This window comes from Scyliorhinus torazame, chromosome 14 (genome assembly GCF_047496885.1).
Source record: "Scyliorhinus torazame isolate Kashiwa2021f chromosome 14, sScyTor2.1, whole genome shotgun sequence".
In the NCBI taxonomy this organism is placed as follows: Eukaryota; Metazoa; Chordata; class Chondrichthyes; order Carcharhiniformes; family Scyliorhinidae; genus Scyliorhinus; species Scyliorhinus torazame.
Window position 1 is genome coordinate 49,279,804 of NC_092720.1, and position 20,418 is coordinate 49,300,221.

Genomic DNA, 20,418 nt, shown 5'->3' on the forward strand with positions numbered 1-20,418 from the left:
TACAGATCGAAAAAATGGACAAGACATTGATCCTCATTTAATGGAAATAGCACAACCTGAATCATATCTACAGCAGGGACAACTGTCTCCCTTCAACACAAAACCGCAAAGTCCCAACTACAGAGACCAGCAGTTAGTCAGTAATGACTCTTCAACCCCTGATGGGAATATTAATCACATTGAACCTCTGCACACTCCACTGATAAATGAGCAGAACATTGGAGCAAGAATCCTGAGGACACCGACATCGAGTAGGCAGATAAAGCACTTAAAACCCACAGCAGTTTCAAGTGAACCAATTGTGCTTTCCAGTGATGGTTAAGATGCAGATAAGGTCGACCCGATTATCCATTGTACCACATTAACTCCAGAGATTAAGCATTTATGTCTGGGGAGTAGAATGTGGGCAATTGAGAACAGTAAAAGAGAGACTGTGACTGTGCCAGCCCCAGCAAAATCAGAGCCAGAGACTATGAAGGCATGTACATTAGAAAAGGATGCATATGAAGTAACTGAGAAGAAAATTGAAACGGACTGTTCTTTGGAAACTAGTACAATGACGAAAGAAACATTGGATCTAACATTTGATGCCCTACATATGGGATAAATTGAGGGAAATGAACAAGGTTCTGTAATGTCTGGGGGAAGATTTAAAATTCCAAAGAAGAAAAGCCCAAATGAAGGACAACGGCAAGACAATGACAGTCCACCCACTTTGTTTGCACCACCAGATGAAAACTCTGACAATTTACCCAACCCTAGTGAACAGCAGGCAGCTACTGAGGATCTACCCACGGTATGTGAAACGAGTGACGACAGCATCCCACTGGCCATGCAAAAGGTGCAAAGTGACAGACCTCAGCTAGTGCATACAGAGGCACTCGACGATCACGGTGAGACCACTGGTGACTCTGGTGACACCACACTACTTCCACCCTCAATTGCTCGAACCTCTCCACTAGTCAATGCATTCCTGCATGTTCCGACTCCAGATGTGCAGCTTCAAGAAATCTCAGCTGACTCCAGTGAACCTGCTAAGACTCCGGACGGGGAGCATCAACAAAACACAGGCCAGACTCCAGATGGGGAGCAACCAAACGCCGACTCTGATTCACGTAAGCCAGACTTTACTCCAGACAGGCAGTGTCGCACACGCCCTATGAATGAAACTACTGGCTGTAGCAAAAAAGGAAACACGGGCAGAGGCTGCACATAAATTACTGAGTGAGTAAATATAGCTACAGCAAATCTTCCATCTAATCTTTATTCCAAGTAAAAAAGTTACATTGTAAAACTTGCAGTTTTTTCACTTAAAATGGCAACATTTTGAGATTGAACAGATTTATTAACAAGTCTGAACTGTTAAGAGTAGCTGTGGTATTATCAGGTATTACAGTATTGCAGTACCCCAGAGGCTGAAGACCATTGGTTAAACCTAGGAGTTTACCATTGGCTGTTTGGTACATAGCTCTGCCCTGACAGGCGGGGTATAAGAACAGGTGCCGTCCCAGCAGCCCTCATTCTGTGCCGAAGCTGCTGGGGAACAGTTCTAGTCGATTAAAGCCTTCAGTTATGTTACTACCTCGACTTTGATTGTAATTGATCGCGCATCAATTTAATCGACGAGACTTAAGCTGAAAGGATGGATCTCCGAATCAAGCCGGAGTGTCTGCAACTCAGCCCCCACGTGGAGAACTCGGCGGCAATATTTAAGCACTGGCTGGCGTGCTTTAAAGGCTACCTCGAGACGGCCGGAGGCACCCCCTCAGGAGAACAGAAACTGCATCTCCTGCACTCAAGGGTAAGCCCTGGGATCTACACCCTCATCGAGGAGGCGGAGAACTTCAATGCTGCGATCGAACTGTTAAAGGGACATTATATCTGCCCTGTAAATCAGGTCTACGCACGCCACCTGCTTGCAACTAGACGGCAAAGCCCCGGGGAAACGTTGGAGGAGTTCTACCGTGCGCTACTGGTGCTGGGCAGAAACTGTGGCTGCCCGCAAGTTTCGGGGAGCGAGCACACGGAACTTCTAATCCGGGATGCCTTCGTAGCAGGTCTGAGCTCCTCAGAGATCCGCCAAAAACTCTTAGAAAAAGACACCCTGGGACCTAGAGAGGCACGGGCCTTGGCAGTGTCCATGGATGTTGCCTCCAGAAACGCGCAGTCCTATGCGCCCGACCACACGGCGGCCCCCTGGGCTGCTTGGAATCCCGCAGCGGCAGCCCCACAGACCTTCCCCGTGTCCCCACAGGCCTGCGCTGTAACACGGCCCGCTAACTCCGTCGGGTCCTGCTGTTTCTTCTGCGGGCAGGCGAAGCATCCCCGCTAGCGCTGCCCGGCACACACCTCCACCTGCAAAGTGTGCGGCAAGAAGGGCCATTTTGTGGGGGTATGCTAGGCACGAGCCGTGGCCGCGGTCTCCAGCGACTCCGGACCGGCGCGGCAACCCTCCCTTCGGGCCCCGGGCGGCCAACACTCACCGCCACCCCCCTATCCTAGGGCCACTTGCGACCCAGGGGCCCTGCCATCTTGCCCCTCGGACACAACGCTGGACAGATGGGCGTCGCCATTTTGTCCATCCCCGCCGCCATTTTGTCCATCCCCGACCACCATGGGCGACCCATGGGAGACGCCATCTTGGATGGGGTCCCAGGCCCTCAGCATGGCCGACTACACGCTGCCCTATCAAAACCCGCAACTACTTCATCTGGCCTCGGTGACTCTGGACCAAAATTGACCTCGGACACTCGCAACAGCAATGTCGACGGTCTTCATCAACGGCCACGAGACGTCTTGCCTGATCGAATCTGGGAGCACAGAAAGCTTTATACACCCCGACACGGTAAGGCGCTGTTCACTTGTTACCCACCCTGTAAACCAAAGAATCTCCCTGGCCTCCGGGTCACACTCGGTGGAGATAAAGGGGTTCTGCCTAGCAAACCTCACTGTCCAAGGCAGGACATTCAACAAGTTCCGCCTTTATGTCCTGCCGCACCTCTGTGGGGCTACACTCCTGGGGTTGGACTTCCAATGTAACTTGCAAAGCCTGACCTTTAAATTCGGCGGCCCGATACCCCCCCTTACTGTCTGCGGCCTCGCGACCCTTAAGGTCGACCCGCCTTCCCTGTTTGCGAACCTCACCCCGGATTGCAAACCCGTCGCCACCAGGAGCAGACGGTACAGTGCCCAGGACCGGACCTTCATCAGGTCAGAGGTCCAAAGGCTACTGAAGGAAGGGGTCATTGAAGCTAGCAACAGTCCCTAGAGAGCTCAAGTAGTGGTGGTAAAGACCGGGGCGAAACATAGGATGGTCATTGACACGTTTACGCAGCTGGACGCGTACCCTCTCCTCCGCATATCCGACCTGGAAACAGGATCGCGCAATACAAGGTCTTCTCCACGGTGGATCTCAAGTCCGCCTACCATCAGCTACCCCTCCGTACTAGTGACCGCAAATACACTGCCTTCGAAGCAGATGGGCGGCTCTATCAATTTTTAAGGGTTCCCTTGGTGTCACTAATGGGGTCTCGGTCTTCCAACGCGAGATGGACCGAATGGTTGATCGGTACGGCTTACGCGCAACGTTCCCGTATCTTGATAACGTCACCATCTGCGGCCATGACCAGCAGGACCACGACACCAATCTCCGAAAATTTCTGCAGACTGCGAAAATCCTTAACTTAACATATAATCAGGATAAATGCGTATTTAGCACCGACCGCCTAGCCATCCTCGGCTATGTGGTGCGAAATGGAGTTATAGGCCCCGACCCTGAAAGCATGCGCCCCCTTATGGAATTCCCCCTCCCTCACTGCTCCAAGGCCCTGAAGCGCTGCCTCGGGTTTTTCAGTTATTACGCCCAGTGGGTCCCTAACTACGCAGACAAAGCCCGACCCCTAATCCAGTCCACAACCTTTCCCCTGTCAACGGAGGCCCGCCAGGCCTTCAGCCGCATCAAAGCAGACATTGCAAAGGCCACGATGCGCGCCATCGACGAGTCCCTCCCCTTCCAGGTCGAGAGCGATGCGTCTGACGTAGCTCTGGCCGCCACCCTCAACCAAGCAGGCAGACCCGTGGCCTTCTTCTCCCGTACCCTCCATGCTTCCGAAATTCGCCATTCCTCGGTCGAAAAAGAGGCACAAGCCATAGTAGAAGCTGTACGACATTGGAGGCATTACCTGGCCGGCAGGAGATTCATTCTCCTCACTGACCAACGGTCGGTGGCGTTCATGTTCGATAATGCACAGCGGGGCAAGGTAAAAAACGACAAGATCTTGCGGTGGAGGATCGAACTCTCCACCTACAACGACCGTCCTGGGAAGCTAAACGAGCCTCCTGATGCCCTGTCCCGCGGCACATGTGCCACTGCACAAGTGGACCGCCTCTGAGCCCTCCACGAGGACCTCTCCCACCCGGGGGTCACTCTTTTTTCCATTTCATTAAGACCCGCAACCTGCTCTACTCCATCGAGGAGGTCAGGACAGTCACCAGGGACTGCCAAATCTGCGCAGAGTGCAAACCGCACTTCTACCGGCCAGAGAGGGCACACCTGATAAAGGCTTCCCATCCCTTTGAACGCCTCAGCATGGACTTCAAAGGCCTCCTCCCCTCCACCGACCGCAACACGTATTTCCTGAACGTGATTGACGAGTACTCCCAGTTCCCATTCGCCATCCCCTGCCCCGACATGACCGCAACCACCGTCATCAAGGCCCTCCAGGGTATCTTTACACTGTTCGGTTTCCCCGCGTACATACACAGTGATAGGGGGTCCTCCTTTATGAGCGATGAACTGCGTCAATTGCTGCTGAACAGGGGCATTGACTCAAGCAGGACGACCAGTTACAACCCCCGGGGAAATGGGCAGGTAGAGAGGGAGAACGGAACGGTCTGGAAGACCGTTCTACTGGCCCTACGATCCAGGAATCTCCTAGTCTCCCGCTGGCAAGAAGTCCTCCCGGAGACCCTCCACGCCATCCGGTCTCTGCTCTGTACAACTACCAACCAGACACCTCATGAACGTCTCCTTGTCTTCCCCAGGAAGTCCTTCTCCGGGACCTCGTTCCCAACCTGGCTAGCAACAACCGGACCCATCCTGCTTCGGAAGCACGTGCGGGCGCACAAGTCGGACCCGTTGGTCGAGAGGGTCCACCTGCTGCACGCTAACCCCTAGTACGCCTACGTGGCGTGCCCTGACGGCCGGCAAGATACAGTCTCCCTTCGGTACCTGGCGCCCGCCGGAACCCCAGCGTACCCAAACCATTACACCCCCCCCCCCCCCCACAGCACCTCACTGGAGGGTCAGTACTCCTGCCGCTCCTGCCTAGGCCCTCCCACCCACCAACACCCCCTACAGGCGCCCTCTCGTGTCAACTGTTTGCCCCACCAGCGCCGTCTAGGGGTGACGAAGCTGCCATGGAGGCCGAGGCCACGCTCCCGGAGTCGCAGACACCCGGACCCCCACCAGAATCACGACCGAAGCCCAGACGATCCAGGAGGACGACCAGGCTACCCGACCGACTGATTGCTTCACTGTAACTGTAACTGTAAACGAACACTGAATGTAGATATCTTCCACGCTTGTAAATATTCTCGACAACTCTGTAAAGAGGTATCACGTTCCCTCCATATCTGATCATATCATGTTAGATGAAATTGTAACCACTGACCACCGCTCCCGCCGGACTCTTTTTTTAACAGGGGGTGAATGTGGTATTATCAGGTATTACAGTATTGCAGTACCCGAGAGGCTGAAAACCATTGGTTAAACCTAGGAGTTTACCATTGGCTGTTTGGTACGTAGCTCCGACCTGATGGGCAGGGTATAAGAACCGGTGCCGCCCCAGCACCCTCATTTCTGGACCGAAGCTGCTGGGGAACAGTTCTAGTCGATTAAAGCCTTCAGTTATGTTACTACCTCGTCTTTGATTGTAATTGATCGCGCGCGCATCAGTAGCCACACTCCAAACACTGCTGACCAGTAACTGCTGCATCATGTCTACCTCCCTTAATTGAACAGATAAGCAAAGACAAATAATGGGAGTCTTGGATGCACATTTTGAACTCTGAGTGGATGTTCCATATGAACATTATGTATTCAACTCTAGAGTTCAGACCGAGAACAAAATTATGAATTGTATTTCACTGTAATATCACAACTAATAAATCATGTGAATTTGGCAACTAAATTATGATCTGATTAAAGATAGATTGGGCTGAGGTGTAAGACCCCTCAGTGAGAAATCTTCTACCACAAGATGAGGAACTGACACTAAAGAAAGAGATTGATGCGTGTCGAAATGTATAAGTTGTGAAACATCGGCTCGAGCATACATATTGCTCAGAAGACTAGATATACATTATGCTGTGAGACAGTTCAAGGCCAAAGATTGGATCGATCACAGACCAAGACTAGGATGCAACTCCTGCGGAGCACAGCATGCACAGGAAAAGAAGAATTGCCCAGCATGGGGAAAGTAGTGTTTTACCTGCAAGAAGCAAAATAATTTCACACACAAGTATTTGACCAGAACAAAGCATAATAAGCCTTTGCAGATCGGCACTGGAGAGATATCAGAAGATGTGTCTAATGAAGAACAATAGATAATACGATTTCTGGTGGCGGCGATGTGCTGAGAGCACGCACATCAGGTGGCTCTCCTCCCAATCAGACTCAACAAAGTAAATTTATTGGAAATTTCGGCCGAAAAACCCACCAAAACTCACCCGAGTACAAAGGACACAGGAGAAGAACATGCCTGGCAACAGTAAACTGAGGTGACGGCAAGTTATCAGGAGCAGCAGCGAAGGAAAGGGCAGGAACAGTGGGAGAGCAGACAGGCGGCCCCACGAGGCGAGGTGGAGACTCAGACGAACCAGGAGGGGGAAAGGTCGGCCAACCAAAAGCGGAGCAGGAGCAGGAGCAGGACGCGACACCTCCTCCCCCAGCACAGGGGGATGAATGGAGGAATGTGCTAAAAAAGGAGCTGAACGCCATGAAAGAATCGGTCAGGATGGAGCTCCACATGATGATGAAGGAGGTGATGTCGGAGGTGACAAACACCATGCAGCGCACCATTGAAGCCCTGGGACGGAAGGTAGAGGCACAGGAATGAATGATCCTGGATCTGGAGAAAGCAGCTACGGACCAGAGCGACAGGAGTGTAGCTCTGTGTGGTGAGCCACGTATGGCTACGTAAGGCTGTTGTATATATGTTCTACTGTTCTATTAGTATTGTTATCTCCACTGTTGTATATACTTATTGTTATTGCTGTTCTGTTATTGGTTGTTGCTGTTGTACTGTTGGAATGTTAGTATTGGTGCTGCTGTTGGCTCCGCCTGTGACTCCGCCCAGCTGTGGGGGTATAAAGCCTGTTGACCTGGGTCAGCCCTGCAGTGCGGGAGGAGCTACAGGTCGGCACATATTTAGCTTATTAAAGCATCGGTTCACTGCTTCTCAGCGTCTCGTCTGAATTGATGTCTATCAATTTAATAAGCTAAAATTTTGATAATGGATGCTGCTCTCAAACCTGAACGTCTCGAACTGGACCAGCAGGCTGCTGAAGCACCGGCTATCTTTGAGCATTGGCTCAGCTGCTTCGAGGCCTACCTTGAACCCTCGACTGCTGCGGTTTCCCCGGCACTCAAGCAACGTCTCCTCAACGCCCGGGTGAGCCACCGGATTTTCCAGATAATCCAAGATGCGGGCTCATATACGGAGGCTGTAGATGTACTCAAGGAACAGTTTGTGAGTCTGGTCAACGAGGTCCTCGCCCGACACCTCCTCACCACGCGGCGTCAGCGCCAGGGTGAGTCGCTCACGGAGTATCTTCATGAGTTGAGGGTACTCACCCGCAGTTGTAACGGCCAGGCGGTCTCTGCATCGGAGCATTCGGAGCTAATGATTCGGGACACTTGTGTGGCTGGAGTCCGGTCCAGCTATGTCCGGCAGCGCCTCCTCGAGAAAGGGGCTCTCGACCTCAAGGCGACAGTGAAGCTGGCGACCTCATTAGAAGTGGCTTTCCAAAGCCTCGAACCCTTCCCGTCTGACCTCGCGGCATCCTCGGGGACGTCAGAGGCGAAGCCATCACCCGACCCAGGTGTATCTCACTCCTGCGCTGCACGGCTGCCGGCCAGCTCTGGAGGACCTTGCTGTTATTTCTGCAGGCAGGGCCCGCATCCCCGGCAGCGCTGCCCAGCAACGCAGTGCTATGTGTAATGAGTGCGGCAAGAAAGGTCATTTTGCGAAGGTATGTCTGAGCCGCTCTAAAGCCCCAAAATCGAAAGCCGGTCGGCCTGAGGCTCACAGACCCCACAACGTGGCATCTTGCCTGCCGGGACCGCCCCTTCCGACGCGTCATCCGCCGCGTGCGACCCATGGAGGACGCCACCTTGGTCGTCGTCGCCGACGCGGCCCACCACGTGCGACCAGTGGGTGCAGCCATCTTGGCCGACATCGTCGACACCGCCATTTTGTGATCACGCTGCTGCCACAGATAGTCCTTCGCATTACCTCAGCTCGGTCCAGCTCGACCAGTCCCGGTCTTACCATCTGCGAAATTAGATGATGGCTGTCAAACTCAACGGGCAGGAGGAGTCCTGCCTCTTCGACTCCGGGAGCACAGATAGCTTTGTCCACCCGGTTATGGTAAGGCACAGCGCCCTCCAGGTCCTCGCCGTCTCGCAGACTATATCCCTCACGTCCGGTTCGCACTCCGCACAGATCCGGGGGTATTGCGTCGCAAACCTGTCAATACAAGGCGTAGAGTACATTAACTTTAAGCTCTACGTCCTCCCTCATCTCTGCGCTCCCCTCCTGCTCGTGTTAGATTTCCAGGGCAACCTCAGAAACCTGACACTAAAATTCGGGGGACCCCTGCCCCCTTTCACGATCTGTAGCCTTGCAACCCTGAAGGTCACCCCTCCCTCGCTCTTCGCGAACCTCACCCCAGACTGTAAGCCCGTCCCCACCCGGAGCGCTCAGGACAGGGCCCTCATCAGGTCAGAGGTTCAGCGGCTCCTGAAGGAAGGGATCATCGAGGCCAGCAACAACCCCTGGAGAGCGCAAGTGGTGGTCGTCCGGACCGGGGAAAAGAACCGGATGGTAGTCGACTACAGTCAGATGATCAACCGATACATGCAGCTCGATGCGTGCCCCCTCCCACGCATATCTGATATGGTCAATCAGATTGCGCAGTATCGAGTCTTCTCTAAGGTAGACTTGAAGTCCGTACCACCAGCTCCCTATCCAGCTGGAAGACCGCCAGTACACTGCCTTCGAGGCAGATGGCCACCTCTTCCATTTCCTCAGGGTTCCCTTCGGCGTCACCAACGGGGTTTTGGTCTTCCAACGAACAATGGACCGAATGGTGGACCAGTACGGGCTGCGGGCCACGTCCCTGTACTTGGATAATGTCACCATCTGCAGCCATGACCTGCAGGACAATGACGCGAACCTAGACAAATTCCTCCGCACCGCCCGACTCCTTAATTTAACGAGAAAAGTTTAAAGATTGACTTTGTAAGTTTGAAGCAGATGTTGGACAGAGGGGAAATAGCAAAAATTAAATGGGTCGAGAGTAGCTATCAATTGTCTGACTGTTTTACGAAAAGAGGGGCTAGTTCACAGAAACCTTTGGATATTGTTAATGAAGGGCGCCTGTTTCTGTGACTTTGTTTTTTTTCCTTCCAAAACTGAAAAAAAAAAGAAGGGTGGAAATTAAGTGTGTTTTTGAGTTTCTTTTAATTTTGTTTGCACCAAGTTATTTTTTTTCTCCAAGGAAGGGGAGACTGTTAAGGACTGGGTTAAGAGACATTCCAACTAAATGTCTCATTTATGTTAAGTATCCAATAATTGATACTGATATGTAAAGAAGCTTAACGTGGCCTTTGGAGCATGTGATGTCATGATAGAGTTTTTGTTAAAGGAAAATAAAGGTGTTTGTGAGAAGGAGCAGTACCTATGACTCTTTATACAACAGCAGCTAAATGGCTATCAGTCACCATCTTAAATCGATCGACTCTCTTACAGTGAATATTCTGATCCTTCCCCAATCAAGGTACCAGATTCCATCCACATTGATGCTCAATAATCAGCAACCTGAGAAATGACAAACTCAGATGCCTAAAGCACATTCCGTTGATCCAAAATGATGAATCTTAATTGCAATTTCCTAACCGTCGAAGAATTTTTCACAATGGAATCTATAACCTGCGCTCAAAGTTTATTGACCGCATATAGGCAGATTATTGTCGATAACCTCTTATTGATTAACTGCGAAGCAAGATAAAGACCTTGCTTGTCGCCGTCTAGAATATGCTATCCTTTGCAGGGTATTGAGAGCTGTTAGGTGGAGTGTTATTCCCAAATTGTTAAGAGGCTGTGTGTTTAAAGGCTTCCTACCATCACAAAGAGAAGTGTTTGTTACATTGGTGCTAAATCCAGGATGGCAACTGCAATTGAAGCTTCCAATTGCATTGGTGCAAATTTGGTGACAGGTTGATGTGTTGGTTGCACATTCATTGATATCTGCAAAAAACATATCCAGTTATTCCTTGTTGAGCTGGATTCAAATTTGACCACTAATTAACCTCTTTTTGTTCAATGGTGATACAATAGAAAGAGCATTTTTGCAGCCGTCTAGACTATGTTGGACATTGAGAGTGTTTTGACTAAGTGTATTTAGCAATTCAAACATTTCTGAGAATCTATTGTTTGATGATTTCCTACCATCACAAAGAGAAGTGTTTGTCACATTGGTGCTAAATCCAGCATGGCAACTGCAATTGAAGCTTCCAATTGTATTGGTGCAGGTTTGTTGACAGGTTGACATGTTGGTTGCACATTCATCAATATCTGCGGAAAAAAGTCCATTCATGAGTGTCTCAGGGTCAATTTTAGACCGATGAGAACTTGCAACTGACATTTTGTTATTCATACCAAGCCTAGGTAAGGCTCACAAGGAAAAAATATGTATCCAGTTATTCCTTGTTCAGCTTGATTCGCATGTGACCACTCATTTTTAATCTACATCACACACGTCCAGCACATCCTTCAGAAATCTATCGTGTTAGATTCTTCTGTTATTCAATGATAAATATAGTTGGTTTTGCATTTCCCACAAAAAGAGAGTTTGGTTACATTGTTCCCAAATAATTTTTACGGTTTTATTTTCTTTGAGGCTTTCCATCTGCCCTCCATAGCCGACAAAGTTGCAGTTGCCCTTCAGAGTAAGGGACAAAAATATTCATTATTGGCAAATCCATTGTGCAAAAACCATGTCCATAATGAGAGATAGATTATCGTTTTAATAATCTCCCTGAATGGCTGAATTACCCAAATACAAACCATTTCATGAACAATATGTTTAATTTCAAACATACATTCTTTTTTGGCAAGTCATGTTTCTTGGTGCTCTATTGAAATTCAAATTGCGCACTTCTTACTGCATAAGATTGAGAGACGTGCAATAACGCAAGCTGTGCAGAAATGAGCAGTGGTCTCAAGACAAGATCACTGTGTCTAATGTATCGATTCTCTTTGCCAGCTGTTCTGCTCCTGTCATGATTAAGTTACAATAATACAACGCCCACTGATTCTAAACAATAAGCATCCCTAAAATTTGTCAAGTCCAGAAGGACAAAACGCATGACATTGATCAGAAATTCTGAATCATAATTGTAATTTTCTGGCAGTATATGAATTTACCACAATGGAAACTGCAATGTGCAATCAAAATATCATTAATGCGTATCGGTAGATAATTGCTGTTAGCCTCTTTTTGTTTTAATGGTGAAACAATAGAAAGAGAATTTTAGCAGCTGCCTAGAATATTCTGGACATTGAGAGTGTTTTGACTTTGCGTATTTATCAAATCAAACGTTTCTGAGAATCTGAATGATTGAAGATTTCCTACCATCACAAAGAGAAGTGTTTGTCACATTGGTGCTAAATCCAGGATGGCAACTGCAATTGAAGCTTCCAATTGTATTGGTGCAGATTTGTTGACAGGTTGACGTGTTGGTTACGCATTCATCGATATCTGTGGAAAAAAGTCCAGTTATGAGTGTCTCAGGGTCAATTTTAAACCTAGGGGAACTTGCAACTGGCATTTTGGTATTCATACCGGACCCAGGTAAGGCTCACAACCACCAGGTTAAGAGTCTTGGCCAATGGCAGCAACATTCATTTTCAATGCTGATCGGAAGGGAACTATTAATGAAAGGCACGAGGGTCATTTGTCCACCACTATTCTAAGAAAAGGATTTGTATTTCATTGCTCGTATTTTTTTTGGCCTGCCTATATTCAATTTTCACTAGAATTGAAATTAGACACTCTTATAGATCAACGGAAGTGCGCGATGCTGTGTTGAAATGAGCAGAGGTCTCGGACTGATAACTATGACAAATTTATCGATTCTCTTGCAGTGAACATTCTGATCCTTCCGCGATGAGGGTACCACATTCCATCCACATTGATGCTCAATAACCTCTTGTTGTTTTGCTGAGAAGCAACAGAAAGACCTTGGGCTAGATTCTTCGTTCCTGAGACCTAGTGTTGACGTCAGCTCAGGATTCGTGGAATTCCATGACAGCAAAACTGGTGCTGCACCTGGACCAATTCAGCGACTGTTAAGGGGCGAGCAGCGGTGCCACTTGGACATTCAGGAGGTTGACAAGCTGCAGCCGCATATGCATACTTCATAGAATCATAGAATCATAGAATTTACAGGGCAGAAGGAGGCCAGTTGGCCCATCGGGTCTGCACCAGCTCTTGGAAAGAGCACCCTCCCTAAGCCCACACCTCTGCCCTATCCCCGTAACCCAGTAACCTCACCCAATCTTTTTGGACACTAAGGGCAATTTAGCATGGCCAATTCACCTAACCTGCACATCTTTGGACTGTGGGAGGAAACCGGAGCACCCGGAGGAGACCCATACAAACATGGGGAGAACATGTCCACACAGACAGTGGCCCAAGCCAGGACTCGAACCTAGGACACTGGAGCTGTGAAGCAACTGTACTAGCCACTGTGCTAGTGTGCTGCCCACACATATCATCCCAGCCAAGAAGATGGCAGTGAGGAGGACATCTCCACAGCAGGATGCTAAGCTGGAGACCCTCCAGGACGCTAGGGAGGAGAGGCGGGCAACCTAATACCACGGCCCGGAAGGAGGCCGCCAGTTGCCGTCGTCTGCCATGCCTCACCATAGATAGCAGAGGCGGTCATGCCATGGGCAATACCATCCGAACCGGCATGCAGTCCCAGAAGAAACTGCACAACCTCCACAGGGCAGCCAGAGTGAGTAGGCCACACTGTGCTCCTGGCACTAACCGCCGTCCCAAACAGTCATGACCCCATCCGCCACACCACCACCCCCGCAACACCCCCACCCCCACCCTCACCCCGACCCCCATACTATCCTCACCACCACTCTCCCCCTACCCTCATCACCACCCTCATCTCCACTCCCACCCTCACCACCACCCCACACCACCCTCACCACCACTCTCACCCCACCCTCACTCCCACCCTCACCACCACTCTCACCCCACCCTCATCACCACCCCCACAACACCCTCAGCCCCTCCCTCACCACAACCCACAACACCCCCACACCACACTCATCACCACCCACACCTCCATCCTCACCACCACCCTCACCTCCAACCTCACCACCACCCTCAACTACACCCTCACCCTCAATCCCACCCTCATCCTTACCACCACCCCCCACGCCACCCTCAATTACGCCCTCACCGTCAATCCCACCCTCATCCTCACCACCACCCCGCACGCCACCCTCAACTACACCCTCACCCTCAATGCCACCCTCATCCTCACCACTACCCCGTACGCCACCTTCAACTACACCCTCACCCTGAATCCCACCCTCATCCTCACCACCACTCCCCACACCACCCTCAAATACACCCTCACTCTTAATCCCAACCTCATCCTCACCACCACCTCCCATACCACCCTCAACACCACCCTCAGCAACCCCCCACACCACCATCCCAACACCCTCACCACCACACAGACACCCTCACCACCCCCCCACAACACCATCCCACACCACCTTCACCCCACCCTCATGACCACCCTCACCTTCACCCTCACCACCGCCCTCACCACCCACAACACCCATCACACTACCACCCATACACCACCCCATTCCACCCTCATCACCACATCCACCCCACCCTCACCACCATACTCAAAACCATCCCCACCCTCACCACCACCCCCACACCGTCCTCACTCTCAACCCCACCCTCACCCCCCCCCCCACCACACTTACCGTCAATACCACCCTCATCACCACACTTACACTCAATCCCACCCTCATCCTCGCTACAACCCTCACCCCCCCACCCTCACTCCTACACCACTCCACGCAGAGCAGCTCGGACGGCAGCCCTCGATCAGAGATTCTGGACACCCCCGGAGCTCGGGCCAATTTTGACACAGATTTCCCATCACAGCTGTCTCCAACACCCTCCACCATCCCAGAGCCACTCACCTTGGTTGGGCCCCTAGGACACTCTCTGGTGTGAACAACACAGAGCATCATGTGGAGATAAGAACACCCAAGGGGGCGGACGGTTAGAGGGTGGGCTGACCCCAGGAAGTAGCTGCCGTCCAGAGGGTTTTGGGCTTCTGAAACGGACGGTCCCATCAATTGTGGAGATGCGGTCGCAGAGCCAGGGACTACACGAGGGGTTGTCAGCGAGCATCCAGTAACTGCAGGTGCAGTTGGAGGAGTCCGACCATGTGCAGGAGCAGGAGGTGGTGCCGACCATGCATGCTATCCCGGCCAACATCACACGGGTGGCGTCCGCGGTAGAGGTATTGGGGCGAGGGATTAGGCTATGCATCAGCATGTCCAAGGCCTGGGGCATTCTGTGCAGGCGCTGGCTGAGGCTTAGGACAAGGCTGCCAAGTAACAGGCAATACTGCCGTGGTGGTGGTTGGAATGGAGCCCCCGATGATTGTCCGTGGGGGAATGTGGGTATATTTCATCCCGGTGAGGACCCTCCGCTGATTGTCTTTGGGGCGTGTCTCGGGTTATTGTCGGGCTGGAGGGAACCCCTGTTGAGTGTCCAGGACAGGGTGGGGGAGAGTGAAACTTAAGTTCTGATCAGGCCGCCCTTTAATGATGGCGCCCCGATCTCTGTAGAGCCGGATGCCGACTCCGTTAGGCCCTACTCCTGCAGGGGGACAGTGTAAACCACACCCACTCACTTACTTTCTTTAAAGAGACTCGAGATCTGGAGAGAAAACTTTGTGCAACTGACCAGCTTCAGGACAGTTTTCAGTCTGAGCTGACATTTTGAAAAATAAAATTCCACCCCTAATATTTATTCATGATGTCTTTGCGTTTTTGCAGTTTCAAAATCTTGTTAGTTCATCTGTGATGCTGAGACAACAAATTAATAGTTTTAAATTCAATCAGAGGCTGGAATTCTCCCATCTGGGTTTGCTTGGTAAGGCGTGGTGGGTTTGTATGTGGTGATGAAGAGTTTCGATGGTCAGTGGTGGGGGGATGGGCTAGCTGGTGGCTTGGAGGGTGGGGGGGGGGGGCGCTAGTCAGGGGGGGAAATGGTAGTGTTACCCAGGAGTTTGAAATGGTTTTCCGACTTGTCTAATTTTTCCTGTGTAATTATTCTGCTCAGAGAATCTGAACCAACTGTAACATTCAATTAAAATCAAACATTCAGAGGATTGCAGGAGCAAGGCAATTGTCCAATGGAAATTTAAACATTCCCAGCAATTCACATGCAATGGTTTTCGGGGAACGTCTGGGCAATCCCATTGCATATTCTGAGGTATCTTCAAGTATAACCCTCTGAACATTGGAACATCTGGGCCGATAAAGCTAAAAGTATCACTTGAGTCCTTATCCTAACACACCTCCACACACTCCCAATGCCTTTTTATGCCAATTCATGCCATCTCATACCTTTCCACCCATGCCCAGTTGACTCTTTATACTGTTCATGCTAGACTATTTCCCTCCGTCCATCCACAAATTTCACTCCCATTCTACATGCCAAACTATGCACTTCAATGCCCATTTACCCAGTATAAACCCTGTACAGAACCAATAAACCCATTAATATCAATGCCATGTGTCAAAACACTTCTAACCAAGTCATTCATTCATAACTTTCTATAAAAACTCCTTTTTCGACAACCCAAAAATATGTCAAACAACCAGAAAGTGCAAGTAATTGATACCGATGTTCCTTGCATAAATAAACATTGAGCAATGAAGAATTAGATCTCAGAGAGGAAGCTGTCAATCAAGCAATATTTTTCATTGAGTGCAGCTATTTCAACAGACTAATGGGTGTCTGCTCTTTCAGTCATACCTCAATGTGCATTCTGGATTTCTAGAAAATGTTAATAATGAGACGATCAGACCTCAATGTTATTCCTGAGTAAATCTGATATCAACCTCTGGCATGAAGAAGTAAATTTAAAACATCAGGAGTTTCAATCAAATATAACCTACTCTCCAGAAAATATGCTATTGCATTCTTCACAGATAAAATCAACATAAAAATAACGAATTTGTTGTGAACATCACCTAATTACCACTTTTCACAGTCCAAAGCCCCTGATAAAGCTAATCCGTGTTCAGTCACGTGGAACTAGCCATTTAATGGCACATTCTGTCAGTAACCAGCCAGGAGCTGAAAAACTAATTTTACAAGCATGGAGACTCATTCTCCCAAAAGAAGATTTTGAAAACTGAGACTGGAATTGAGGACGTTTGTCTCAATATACAATATTGTTCTTCATTCTATGTTGACAATATTCACACGAGATTACACTGAAAAATGTTTCTTATGTTTCTGATCAAAGTCATCCTGCAATTGGTTTCTTTCCAGAACATAGCGTATAAAACACCTCAGAATGACAATTTCCTTGCTTCTTACCTCCTGTTGTTGAACTGATTGCTGTTGTTATGGACTCACTTGTCGGTGGCTGAGTGGAACTCTCTATAGTTGTTGGTTTTGTTGTACTTGCTGCTATTGTTGGGAGTGTAAATATTGAGGTTGTTGTTGTTGACAGTACAGGTCTAGCAGATGTCTCAGCAGGAGTGCTTGTAGGATCAGTTGATGTAGCTGTAGAAACAAGATGAAACTTTAGTCGTTAAAGATAAAATGAGCTTATTTTAAACTGATCCTACATAAATTCCATGATGGTAATCCTGAAAAATGTGGGGGTGAGTTTCATCTTGTGATTGTTGTCAGAGGAATGGTGACGCAGGTCGAAAACCCAGAGAGAATTGGAAAAGTTGATTCTCTCCGGAGAGATCGCATTTCCTGACTTTCCTCGCCCCCCTCCGGCGACCAATGCTCCTTTGTTGGAGAATTACAAGGGACTCTGTGATCAGATTGAACTAACGTATCTGAGCGTAAAGAGAAATGCCGAGGCATAGAGAAATGGATGGATCGTGCAAAGACCTTCTTGTTCAAAGAGTCTATCAATCGAGAAGGATTCTAGGTGGAGGAAGAACTAAAGTGGACTATGTTATTATACCTGTTTGTGTGTGTTGTTTTTTTTTGAAGCGATAAAGTATATTTACTGTCTGCATTTCTGAAAGAAAAGTGAAAAGGTGAAAAATGAAACCATCTTGAAGTTGATGGTTTATATCTTTCTTGGGGGGAGGTGTCATGGGAATGTCACTTTAAGAAATGTTTGTCTGCTCAAGTGGCTGCAGTGATGTCAGAGTGTGGGTGGAGCTGAGCTCTGGCTCTGCGTTATGGTTTTGCTTTGAGGAAAAGCTTGAGTGTGTCTGTGTTTTTCTTTTGTTTTAGTGTTCGAGCTGAAGCCAGCCAAAGAAGGTGTAATTTCGATCTCTCTGCAATCTAAAGACTATCTCTAGATCATTTGGTGAATTCAGAGTGATAACTGCTCTCAGTAGAGAACTTAAACCTGATGTGCTTCTGTAAAAAGGATTTTTGTCTTATGGATTTTAAAAGGAAAGTTTAAGGATTACTTTGAATGTTGTATTCTTTGGGGGGTGTATTTGAATTGATGGTTGCTAAGATGTTCACTGTATGTTTTAAAAAGGTTAATTGAGTTCATAGAATAAACATTGTTTTGCTTTTAAAATGACTTGTAAATTTCTGCTGCACCACACCTGTAGTTGGCCGTGTGCTCCCCATACCACAATCTCGTAAAAGTCATGGTTCAGGTGAAATCCATGATACACTTTGGAGTTCGCTAAACCCTGGCCGATAACAACAGATAGTGTCAACATAAAATTCAATAATTTATTGTGAACATCACCTCTTCATCACTTTTCATAGTTTAAAGCCCATGATAAAGCTAATTCCTGTTGAGTCATGTGTAACTAGCTTCTAATGGCGCATTCTGCCAATTACCTGCCAGGAGCTGAAAAACTAATTTTACAAGCAGGGAGATTTATTCTCCCAAAAGAAGATTTTCAAAACTGAGACTTGAATTGAGGACTTTTGTCTCCAGAGGCTGCTAAACATTGTAGACATTATTTCCTGCTCTTTGAGCAACAAATTGCTGATGGAGACAGGTTCACAGCTAAGCCTTGTTGTTGATCTGAACAGTTGTTGCAATTGTCATGTGATGGTCATGAATGGTGAAGAGTTGCTACCTGTATAAGTTGTTACTGAAGTGACTAAAGATACATTTCAGGGCCATAATGTAGTCATTTATGTTTTGCAGAACTAAATGGTTTCCATTGTTGCAATGTTTGGTGTGACTGTCAGAAAAAATAGATGAAGCAGTATGTGGTACTGTAACTAAGGCGTTTTGGACTGGGCTTTTTTAAAATGTGTCAGGAGGAGCTCGGCATATTTCAAACTGGCAGGTTCTCCAATAATGTTCTCATACAATATTGTTCTTCATTCTATGTTGACAATATTCACACGAGATTACACTGAAAAATGTTTCTTATGTTTCTGATCAAAGTCATCCTGCAATTGGTTTCTTTCGAGAACATAGCGTATAAAACACCTCAAAATGACAATTTCCTTGCTTCTTACCTCCTGTTGTTGAACTGATTGCTGTTGTTATGGACTCACTTGTCGGTGGCTGAGTGGAACTCTCTATAGTTGTTGGTTTTGTTGTACTTGCTGCTATTGTTGGGAGTGTAAATGTTGAGGTTGTTGTTGTTGACAGTACAGGTCTAGCAGATGTCTCAGCAGGAGTGCTTGTAGGATCAGTTGATGTAGCTGTAGAAACAAGATGAAACTTTAGTCGTTAAATATAAAATGAGCTTATTTTTACCTGATCCGACATAAATACCATGATGGTAATCCTGAAAAATGTGGGGGTGAGTTTCATCTTGTGATTGCTGTCAGAGGAATGGAGACGCAGGTCGAAAACCCAGAGAGAATTGGAAAAGTTGATTCTTTCCGGAGAGATTGCATTTCCTGATTTTCCTCGCCCCCCCTCCGGCGACCAATGCTCCTTTGGTGGAGAATTACAAGGGACTCTGTGATCAGATTGAACTAACGTATCTGACCTTAAAGAGAAATGCCGAGGCATAGAGAAATGGATGGATCGTGCAAAGACCTTCTTGTTCAAAGAGTCTATCAATCGAGAAGGATTCTAGGTGGAGGAAGAACTAAAGTGGACTATGTTATTATACCTGTTTGTGTGTGTTGTTTTTTTTTTGAAACGATAAAGTATATTTACTGTCTGCATTTCTGAAAGAAAAGTGAAAAGGTGAAAAATGAAACCATCTTGAAGTTGATGGTTTATATCTTTCTTGGGGGGAGGTGTCATGGGAATGTCACTTTAAGAAATGTTTGTCTGCTCAAGTGGCTGCAGTGATGTCAGAGTGTGGGTGGAGCTGAGCTCTGGCTCTGCGTTATGGTTTTGCTTTGAGGAAAAGCTTGGGTGTGTCTGTGTTTTTCTTTTGTTTTAGTGTTCGAGCTGAAGCCAGCCAAAGAAGGTGTAATTTCGATCTCTCTGCAATCTAAAGACTATCTCTAGATCATTTGGTGAATTCAGAGTGATAACTGCTCTCAGTAGAGAACTTAAACCTGATGTGCTTCTGTAAAAATATTTTTGTCTTATGGATTTTAAAAGGAAAGTTTAAGGATTACTTTGAATGTTGTATTCTTTGGGGGGTGTATTTGAATTGATGGTTGCTAAGATGTTCACTGTATGTTTTAAAAAGGTTAATTGAGTTCATAGAATAAACATTGTTTTGCTTTTAAAATGACTTGTAAATTTCTGCTGCACCACACCTGTAGTTGGCCGTGTGCTCCCCATACCACAATCTCGTAAAAGTCATGGTTCAGGTGAAATCCATGATACACTTTGGAGTTCGCTAAACCCTGGCCGATAACAACAGATAGTGTCAACATAAAATTCAATAATTTATTGTGAACATCACCTCTTCATCACTT

The 20,418-nt window shown here is 48.1% G+C and overlaps 1 protein-coding gene across 8 annotated transcripts in view; it reads right to left on the reverse strand.

Moving 5' to 3' along the window:
- The window catches only part of LOC140389711 (uncharacterized), a 201,990-nt gene that overhangs the window by 36,715 nt on the left and 144,857 nt on the right, over window positions 1-20,418 (reverse strand). For 6 of the 8 annotated variants that reach the window (XM_072474143.1, XM_072474145.1, XM_072474144.1 and 3 more), the window contains 5 exons: window positions 19,045-19,233; window positions 16,954-17,142; window positions 11,920-12,045; window positions 10,734-10,859; window positions 10,407-10,532 (listed from right to left, as the gene is read on the reverse strand). In XM_072474143.1, the coding sequence (XP_072330244.1) occupies window positions 10,407-10,532; window positions 10,734-10,859; window positions 11,920-12,045; window positions 16,954-17,142; window positions 19,045-19,233 (756 nt within the window). The remainder of the gene's footprint in view (window positions 1-10,406; window positions 10,533-10,733; window positions 10,860-11,919; window positions 12,046-16,953; window positions 17,143-19,044; window positions 19,234-20,418) is intronic. The other 2 variants (XM_072474146.1, XM_072474147.1) reach the window with 2 other exon arrangements.